This window comes from Mesitornis unicolor, unplaced genomic scaffold (genome assembly GCF_000695765.1).
Source record: "Mesitornis unicolor isolate BGI_N332 unplaced genomic scaffold, ASM69576v1 scaffold22380, whole genome shotgun sequence".
Classification (NCBI taxonomy): Eukaryota; Metazoa; Chordata; class Aves; order Mesitornithiformes; family Mesitornithidae; genus Mesitornis; species Mesitornis unicolor.
The window spans coordinates 29990-39770 of NW_010159234.1; the positions used below are offsets into that span (position 1 = coordinate 29990).

Below are 9781 nucleotides of genomic sequence, written 5' to 3' on the forward strand. Positions count from 1 at the left end.
GGTCACCTCTCCCACCTCGCTGAAGGGCTGCGTGCCTTGCCTGAACGCCAGTTTGTACCTCAGCCGGACGGGATCCTGTGAGAGAAAGGGACAGAGGGGCACGTCACAGTTGCAGAGTCCTGGGCTCCTTCAGCCTCACCCATCACCTTGCTGCAGTGAATCTCCCTCTGAAAGGGGAGAGGTTATAGCTCTGGAAAGCTGTTTTCACTGGGAAAAATGTCATCCCAGCACAGCCCAGGCTGCTCCGTCTCTCCCTTACATCTCCTGTCTTTCATATAAACACCTTGCCCATGACAGTGGCGTTCCCAGCGCCCCACCAGACCCCAGCACCGCACAGACCTTGTGCGGATTGGCGAGCAGCAGGACCTGGGACACCACGGCGGGGGGGAGAAGAGGGCTGAAGGCAGGCAGCTCGGAGCCGGATGCGGGCTGCAACTTGATTTTCATGGTCTGAAAGAGAAAACAAAAGGAACTCTTCCTGGTCCACACTGGTTGTCTCAAGGCCAGGGATACACTCGATGAAACAGGCACCACCATACAACAAGCTCACCATTCAGAGAAAGCGAGCTGTGCCATTTCCATGGCAAATCCTAAGCAAGAAATGGCAAACCCTCTCCTCGGGACATTTCTGAGCAGTGCCACCCTCTGCTGCCCGTCACAGGCCTCTCACCTTTGGGACTGCAGCCTGGAACGCGATGTCCTTAATTGGCTGCACTGATGTGCTCAGCATGGAGAGAACCATCACCAGCACATCTGGCCGGCCAGGAGCCGGCTCCCTGGAGAAGTGGAGCATGGCCTTGAAACCATTCCTGTCGTACACAGTGAGCGGACAGATGCTGCCTGCCGGAGACAAAGCAGAATCAGAAACAAAGCACAGATTCCCCTCCCTTCTGAGAGCAGAACAGCGGAGATGGGATAAGGAACAGCAAAAAGAAACCCATTTTGTTTTTTTAAGCCTCTGGAAAAGAATGATTAAAGGTGCTGAGACCATGGTACGACCCCTAGCACCTGCTCTAACTCTCAGATACATTAAGCCCTTCATAGAGCAGTCATTACTTTTCTCCAGTCAACCTGCACAGGGCTTGCTCCCCTGCAAAAATCACAGAAGAGCTCTAGCAAGCCTCTGGTCAGTGGAGCTGGGGCACAGAAACCATTGCACTTACTCGGTGTAATTGAAATTAAAGGGACAAAAAGGTTTTCTAGAGAAGCATCACGGGAAGCTGGATGCAAAGAGGCAGCAGGCTTCAGCTCGTAGCCTGGGCTGGGGAGTGAAGGATCTGCCATTGAGCTATTGGGAAGATCTGGAAAAGGCAATTTCACTGGTGATAAATCCCTGGAAAGAAAAGCACGTAGAAAGCTTACATTAACCAGGGAGACTCCATGGTATATACCATCTTCTGCTGTGTTTGTGTTCCCAATCCCTCACCCCTTTTAGGTATAAAGAAAGTGCAAATTTACACTCTGAGTTCTTGACAAATTCAAACACTGTCTGTTTCACACAGGAGAAGCTGCTGTTTCTGCATTCTTTAAGGCAGACTTTGACTTCTGTCACTACTGTGAAACTTGGTTTCAGGGCCCTGGAAGTCTGCTCTCTCCGTGCACAGACTCTGGAGCTCTGGTCAGTGAGATTACGGTGAATTCTCACTCAAAGACCACACGAGAAGCTGGGAGTCTCCAGCAAACTTTCTTGGCCTGCATTACGGCAGACTGGATAAGTGCATCGTGATGGCCACACGCTCTGAAGGTCTCTGGATGATTAATTTGGCTCATGAGCTGTTAGGCTTTCACTGAATGCCTGGACACTGCTTTGTCACGGCCTGAATAAAGCTGGGGAAAGTATTTTTGGGGTCACAGGTTGTTATAAAAGACCTGACTGTAAGGTTTTTGTCCTTTAGCTCAAGATCACCTTGTTACTAAGCCACAGGATTTGTCTCCCCAAATTTCTGGCCCTTGGAAGGTCCTCGATTGCAATCACACAAAGTGCAATTAACAGGTGCATAACTGATGAAGAACCAAGGCAGACAGATAGTTTGCCACCATTAACCAGCTGTAGCTGACAGGTTTTCCTAAAATGCACTGTAGAACAGTATTCCTCATCCCCAACATCAGACTGCACTGGGAACAGTTTGCTTACAAGGATAAGGTCTTGGTCCTGGGCGGTGGAGAGAGCTGATCAGCCAGGCCCTGCAATCCGCTCCCCTCCTGCAGTCCCAGTGCTTGAACAGCGCTCACAGATTCACTGTATCCGTTGTGTCCAGCAGTCTGAAAAACCAGGCACGTACAGAACATCAGCAAAATTCAGATCTGTTGCACTGAAAAGCACCTTGTCTTTAATAACGCTACTTAAAGTAGGACTAGGTAAGGGTAATCTGGTTGCAAACTGCAGCTGAGAATTCATTGCAGAGCAGAAGGATTCCGGTTTCCCTTCAGAACAGAGCGGTGTGAAGAACGGCTGCCAGAGAAAGCTTGGTCAGGAATCACAGCTGATGTTCGTCCTCTGTACCTTATGGACTGAAGGACCTGAGGATCACTCACCTCCACTAAGCCAAAATCAGGCGGTGGTTTCTGCGCAACAGGAGAGTTGCCGAGACCTAAGAAAGATGCCAAAATGCCACAGATCAATTACAGAAAGCGAGGGGTTTCCATAGGTCCTTCCTCTGCTGTCTAACAGCAGTTTGACTCCAGTCTACCACCATTCAAACTACACTCTCAAAACCTTAGGACACCTCCCCTAAAAGGGTCTCCTTTCTCTTAGGACTGACACCAAAGTCAAAGTTCTCCCACCCCCATTAAATGCCAGGAGCCCCAGCGACAAGGGTGACGCTGCACTGAAGTGCACACACAGACCTAACGACTGCAGCTCCTCCTCGAGCAGACAGGCAGAGCTCGAGCTGCCATGCCGGGAGGTGGTGGTGGTGTTGGCACATTGCTCTGCAGGAGGCTGGGACGTCAGCTCCAGCTCGGAGAAGTCAATCAGCGTGTAGCTCTTCATGCGCCTGGGGGGCGGCCGGCATGCTTGGAAACAGCAGAAAGAGTTAAAGAGAAACCTCCTGGAAGGAGCCGCAAATTGATGGGCGCAGACGTGCCCAGAAGGATTCACAGGAAAGACATTCAGGAATGTTTTCTATCAACCACATGTAAAAGCAAACGATGGTTAAATAGCAGTTTCCCTGTGCTGTAGGACTTTCTCTACATTTATTCTCTCAGAAGCACTTCCAAACTCCTCACACAGGACACACAGGAGCAGAGCTGAGTGGGATGCTGCGGGACGCTCCTTACCTGGTGCATCAGCGGAGCTGGCGGCTGAGCCTCCTCCTCCTCCACCACCTTCATGGCTGCTCACCACCTGCCTGTACTGCCCCAGCGCCTGCGCGAGCTTGTCGTTGGCCTGCAGTATCTCAGCTGGAAAACAGGAGAAGAAACCCAACCTTCGTGTTCTGACACCAGGGTCACTTCCACAGCGCTCTCCAAACTGCTCCTGGGGCGTGCAAGGAGCAAAGTCAGCAGGGCAGCCTGAGCCTGCAGCCCAGCACACCCCAGCTGAAGAACGCTGGCGTTCACGGGTACGACTGAAACGTCTGAGGCACAGCTGAGCCATCGTGGCCGTGGTTTAAACGTCTGTTCAGCGAGGCATCGCTTCAGTCAGCTTCTCAAGGCAAATGCACAAGAACAAAATGCAATCCTCCGGGAAGGGCTGAATCTCACAACTGGGGAATTCAATGATTCTGCTCATGTGACCCTCCTCAATATATTAAGAAATTAAAGAAACAGCCTTCCTCCTGTGTTGATGGACAGGAGAACCTCAACCTCTGTAGAGAAAAGACCTCAAATGCCCTCAGTTTTCTTTCTTGCAGAGAGTGGGAGAAGGTTTATGCCACTTCCCATGGGCATGGTTTGAAGGTGAATGTGGAAATCCTTGCCAGAGGGGTACCAAGTGCCTAAGCACTCCCCACTTGGCAAAGCAAAGGCAGACGAACTTAACCAAGAAACCCAAGGACAGCGCCGGCTCCTACCCAGGGCCTCGTCGTCATCCACCGTCTCACTGGCCAGGCGGAAGAGCAGCGGCCGGAGCTTCTCACAGCGTAGGAACAGCGTCTGTGGCAGGAAACGTTTCACATCATTGCTCGGGAGATCCCTGGAAACTTCTTCTGCCATGGCAATGCTCTTTCCGTGGCAGAGGCCGAGTGCACGGCGCTGCCCTTTGAATCCCCTTGCCCTGAGCCCTCCCAGCCACAGCCAGGCAGAAGCACCTCTTGGCCAGGAAAAGGAGTGTTTACCTGCAGGGTCTCCTGGTCAGATTTGGATAATTCTTGCCTCTTGTAGCTTTCCAGTAATTCACTGATACGTTTAACATTCTCAGACACCTCGCTGATGGTATCCACTCTTCTGGACACCTTAGCTGACTTTTCTTGTTCCTTTGGTGAAAAATGACATAAAATAGGTCATGATTTGGCCAATGCAGCTTGGCTGGGTCACTCTGGATCACGCTTGGTGTGCAGTTGCTTCCCTCTAATCTCTGGCTGCAGGCAGGGGGGGCACAGGGCAGTGCAGAAAGGAGACGGTTGTGTATAGATGTGAATGGGAACCGAGTTTCCTTTTGGAAATGCAGTACCACCACCAGGATCCCACTAACGTGGAAGCATCCCCAGCACAGGCTCCTGGGTGTACGCATTCCCTCTTCCTGGCAATGGCAGATTTTCGGGAAACAAAACAATCCCAAGCTGTAACTTTGGAATAACAAATACTGGCAATCATCCATCCTCTGGGGCAGCATCACTGAGGTGTAGGGGACCCACTGCCAAAAATGGAACTGCCAAGTCCCCTCCCACCCTCCCCAGCTCCCGACCCAGAGCCGCCCGCCCTGGGCAGCGCCTACCTCCCTGATGATGCTCTTGATCAGGCGGTTGGCAGCCTGCAGGTCTTCCGAGCGGCTGCTCCTTAAAAGCCTCGCCAGGAGCTGTGGGGAGAGCAGTGAGCGGTGGAGAGCGGTGGAGAGCAGCGGTGAGCAGCAGCCTCTGGGCACACATGGCACAGGAGCAGCTCTGGAGGATACCCATGGCCATAACAGTTTCTATAGACCTGGAAATACGTGGCCTCATGGCCCATAATCTAATCCAGGTTATATTGCTGCCTCTTATGCCTGTTTGGGAATAGGAACTCTGGCTCTGCAGAGCTCCTGCAGACCTGGAGAAATGCTCCCTTGGGAAAGTGTCATAGAAACTGGGGTTTTTCTGTAAAAAACATTTCATTTTTCACTAAGCAAAATCTTCTGACGAAGCATCAAAGAATGTTCTAGCTGTTGTACAGCAAGAGGGTTTCAGCATTACTCTGAAGATTGTCTGAAACAGCAAAAGCTCCCAGAATATGACCAGGCCTGTTGTCTCATCAGTACAAATCAGAGGGGGAGTAGGCATGAAAAGCCCAGGCTTTACCTTGGATTTCTCTTCATCTGTGTCAAAAATCGAATCCTGAGGTCTGGGAGAAGGGGGAGGTAAAATTTTGTCTTCTGGCACTTTGGGGTCTTCTTTTACAATGCCTGGAATGGGTAACAGGGCTTGTTCAGCAGTGCCTGAGCTGTTAAAACACCAATGCTCAACAGCGCCTTGGATTCTGCGCCCAGTTCCCTCAGCCCTCCCTGGAATTTCACAGGATGAGAGGGAGGAGCGAGGAGCTGCTTTAGCACACACCCAGACAACTTCCCTTCCTGCTTCAATGTAGTCTGGACTGCGGCAGAAAGCGCTGCGGGATTTTCTCAGTCCAGCTATGAAATGCATTACCTGGGATCCCAAGATGGGAGTTGGGCCGATTTCTGGATGACACCACCAGCAAGGATTACTGAACGTGATGGTGTGGATGGAAAGTCCAGCTCAGGATCTCTCTGAACCTGTCCCTCATAACCCCAGGGCAAAGACCTCCCTGTGTTTGAGCCCACCAGCCCCGTGTGACACAGCCCACCAGCTTGGCCTGTGCCTTCCAAAAATCTCCCTAAGCAGTTCCTGGCCCCCTGATGTACCCAAGCAGCCCTGTAAGGGCGGCATTTGTCCTTTCACAGCATCACAGAACATGAGGAGTTGGAAGGGACCTTGGAAGATCATCCATTCCAACCCCTGCCGGAGCAGGATCACCTGGACTATTCAATATTCAATATTCACTATCCAATATTCAATAGTCACTATCCAATATTCAATAGTCACTATTCAATATTCAATATTAACTATTCAATATTTACTATTCAACATTCTTGCTGAAGCAGTAACGTTAACAGGAGGCTAGGAAATGTCAACAGTAATTCAAGTCTTCACTTTCAAATAGGTTTTGCAAATATAAAAGGTTAATTCTTACCATCTGACCATTCACATTCTGGTTTAAATTCAGTGTTCTGTGAATTGTTACATCAGTCATTTCCAGTACATAATTATTTAAAACAAATTTGTGCAACAGAAAACGAATGGCAGTGCAAGCCTTCCCTCCTGACACGCAGCATTTCGAGAAAAGGCTGAGTCACAGAGCAGAGCACAGAGAGCTGTGGTGTGGTCTGCGACCTGGGGGCTAAAAAGGAAACCGAAATAACAGAACTAAACCTTGTTTCTTCAGCATCTGATAAGCATCCCGGATTTTCACTTCCTGAGGAAACCAGACTGTCCAACTGAATATTACTTCTGTGACTCTCGACTTGACTTTTTCTGAAGACCAGGTCCCATAGTACTGAAAAAAAAACCAGAACAAAACAGTAAATGAAACAAAATAGACTACGACCCAAGAGTTAGCGGCAGATCCAGCACACGGGTCTGGCCCCGAGCTGTCCGTGCGCAGAGGCCGAGCAGCAGGCGGATCCCCAAGGCTGTATTTGCAGAGCTGCCAGCGCGGTGTCTGCTGGCACAGGAAAGCACGTGTGGCTGTAAACACAAGGGATGCTATTACACGCGTGGCAATTACACACATACTGCATGACCATCCAAATGAAATCATTTCTGAACTTCTCTGATCACTTACTGAATCCGAAACCAAAAGTGGGCTGTGTTGTTTTAGAGAGAACCGTTCTGTGCTCGACTTCAAACACTTCCCTCAGCTGCCTGCAATGCAAACAGCCCCGCTGGCCTCAGCCAGACCCAGACAGGTGAAAACAGAGCGAGATGAGAAATGAAAGCTAGAGCCTTTGTCAGCATCTGAACGTTTTCTCTGCTTTCTCTCACTATTGCCCATAAGCACTCACTTTAATGTAGTACAAAAACATCAGTAAGAATGGTAGAAGCCACACACACCTCCTCAAACCCTAGGCATTTTAAACTCAAAACAGCCATCAGAACCCTGTGCTGATACATCCTTCAGACTTTCAGGTTTCACTGAAAGACCTTTGCCCAGGCTGGGACCGAGAGGAGAGGTTTTCTAGTTTGGTTCAACACTTCTCTGAAATCAGCTTTCGCACCTCTGTGTCGAGGTGACGCAGTGGAAAACGAAGGCTGTGCAAGCGGTAGACACGTGCAGGACCCGCTGAAAGGGGAATCGATTGCGGGGTCACCCAGAGGGGCACTTAGGGAAGCCCCAGGTCTGCTGCTGGATGCAGAGAAGAGCGGGGTGGGAAGATCCCTGATAAAACAGGGCTGCATTTTTCACCCCAAGAGGCACTGCCAGGGGACCCAGGGCATCTGCTCCCCATCGCTGCTCCCTCTGCATCTCCAACCCACGTGCTCAGGACTGAACCCCTCACTCCTGACGGCTGCTCTGCTCCTCGGGAGGCAGTGACTGCACTTGGCAGCAAAGTGCTCCTCCATGGGATACATCCAATTAATGCACCCAATGAATACACTGAGTGAATACATCCAATTAATGCACCCAATGAATACACTGAGTGAATACATCGAGTTAATGCACCCAATGAATACACTGAGTGAATGCATCAAATGAATGCATTGAATGAATGCATTGGGAGCCAGGGAAGTGGAAGTGCCCATCGAACAGGACCCAAACGCAGGCTCACCTTTGCCAGGAGAAAGCAAGGAGAGAAGCGGGAGCACAGGGGTTTGAGGACAGAGCATAAGAAAACACGGGAGAGGCCCTGGGCATTTTTAGATTAATGGTAAAAGTTTTGATGCCCAGTGTGAGATAAGCAGTGTCCCACGCGCAATGGGCAGCGTAACCACGAGCACCCACCTTCGGGGAAAGCACTTTGATCAGCTCGTTCAGAAACCTGAATTTGGCTATTTCCCTGTGAAACCTTTCACCGCAGTTGTTCACACAGGTCTCCAGCACCTGTAGAAAACAACACAGCGCCATAAACTGTACTGACAGCTCTTGGGGAATGTAAACATTTTCCCATTATCATACTAAATCTAAGAACTTCCTGGCACTGCGCTCACAAATACAAGGTACTGAGGAGGCCGTGCAATGCAGCAGGACTGTGTATTTTCCTTCACCCAGCCCTCTTTAGCAGCATGTTTGACACCATCTGCTCTGCACTACCCAGCACTAAGAACACCGGGGCCACTGCGGTGGGACCACAGAGCGAACAGCGAGGGCTGCAGAGCCAGCAGGGAGGGAACAGCAGCCGCCACCGCGAACAACAGAAAGGGGGGCACATCTGAGAGAAACAGAAGGGGCAGCTGTGCTGTCTGCACCCCAGGCTCCATTTCCAAGTTACTGCTGCCTCTCTGGGCACGCAGATGAAAGCACTCACTGTGAGAGCGTGGAGAGCTTCCCTCTCCTGGGGCGACTGGATCTTGTGTGCCAGCAGCCTCGGCGCCAGCGACGGGCTGGGGAGAAGCAGAAGAAAATCAGGCAACGCCAAGCTCCCGAGGAAAGCAAGGGCTGCTGCCTGAGGAAAGCAAGGGCTGCTGACCCTGCCCTGCCAAGGAGCAACTCCTGCCTTCATGTCAAGGAGATGCATTAATGCAGCTTGTGCGGCCCCAGCGCTGTCCCCTGGGGAGGGCTGGGGGCTCTCCCTGGCTCTGAGCCGCAGGAGCTGCCGTGCATGGCCGAGATGGGGCTGCTGCACACAGCAGGCTGCACGCACTGCATGTGTGTCTCTGCTCTGAAGAAGGCTGTGACGGGTCATTTGCTTAATTTGTTCCTGCTCCTTCCCGCAGAGCAGAGCCTGGGCTGGAAGGGGGGGAAGTCCCAGCAGAGATCTCCCACCCTTCCGAGAGGAAAAGCCGGGGCTGAGCTCACTCAGGGCTTCCCTGCAGAGCCCACGGCAGAGCCCCATGGCAGAGCCCCACACCAGCCATCCTTGGCCAGAGAGGCCAGCAAGGGCATAGTGCTAGGACCTCCTGCCCCATGGGTTGCTGCAATGAATGTCAGAGCCCATTCCCAGACACCACCCTGCACCACATTGGCACATGTGTGCCTCTTCACAGTTTATTTACACTGTGGGAGCAGCAGAGCCCGGCCAGCACTCGAGTTGTCTCTCCAGGCTCCCCACACCGTGACAGGTCCCATTCCCCCCCCGGAGAGGCTCAGAGCAAACACAAAGAGCCGAGTGTCTGCCTCACCCGTCCGTGTCGGCGTTCACCTGGGCACAGAACCTCTGGATGCACTCCCAGTCCTCCTCGGGAACGCTGGGGTCGGTGGCTTTATCTTACACAGAAAGAAAACCCAAAAAAACCCCAGTCTTAGCGGAGGGGCGTGCGAGCGAGCGGCACAAGGGCAGGAAGCGGCTCAGCCCTGGCACTGCTGCTTCAGGGCTTTGGGTTAAAAGAGGCAGAAATGGAAGAAGCAGGAGGAGCAGGAAACAGCTGTTACTAAAATCTGCCGAAAAACACAGCCCCGAGTACGCGCTCTTCGA

The 9781-nt window shown here is 51.8% G+C and overlaps 1 protein-coding gene across 1 annotated transcript in view; it reads right to left on the reverse strand.

The window, feature by feature from the left end:
* The window catches only part of GGA2 (golgi-associated, gamma adaptin ear containing, ARF binding protein 2), a gene marked incomplete at its 5' end in the record, with an annotated part of 9809 nt that extends 236 nt beyond the window's left edge, over window positions 1–9573 (reverse strand). Inside the window, 16 exons of the mRNA XM_010186065.1 lie at window positions 7–75; window positions 340–450; window positions 671–840; window positions 1164–1333; window positions 2135–2262; window positions 2536–2591; window positions 2848–3015; window positions 3280–3402; window positions 4014–4095; window positions 4278–4415; window positions 4877–4957; window positions 5433–5536; window positions 6582–6705; window positions 8152–8250; window positions 8675–8750; window positions 9489–9573. Coding sequence (XP_010184367.1) covers window positions 7–75; window positions 340–450; window positions 671–840; window positions 1164–1333; window positions 2135–2262; window positions 2536–2591; window positions 2848–3015; window positions 3280–3402; window positions 4014–4095; window positions 4278–4415; window positions 4877–4957; window positions 5433–5536; window positions 6582–6705; window positions 8152–8250; window positions 8675–8750; window positions 9489–9573 — 1784 coding nt within the window. The remainder of the gene's footprint in view (window positions 1–6; window positions 76–339; window positions 451–670; window positions 841–1163; window positions 1334–2134; window positions 2263–2535; window positions 2592–2847; window positions 3016–3279; window positions 3403–4013; window positions 4096–4277; window positions 4416–4876; window positions 4958–5432; window positions 5537–6581; window positions 6706–8151; window positions 8251–8674; window positions 8751–9488) is intronic.
* Window positions 9574–9781: the final 208 nt, after the last annotated feature.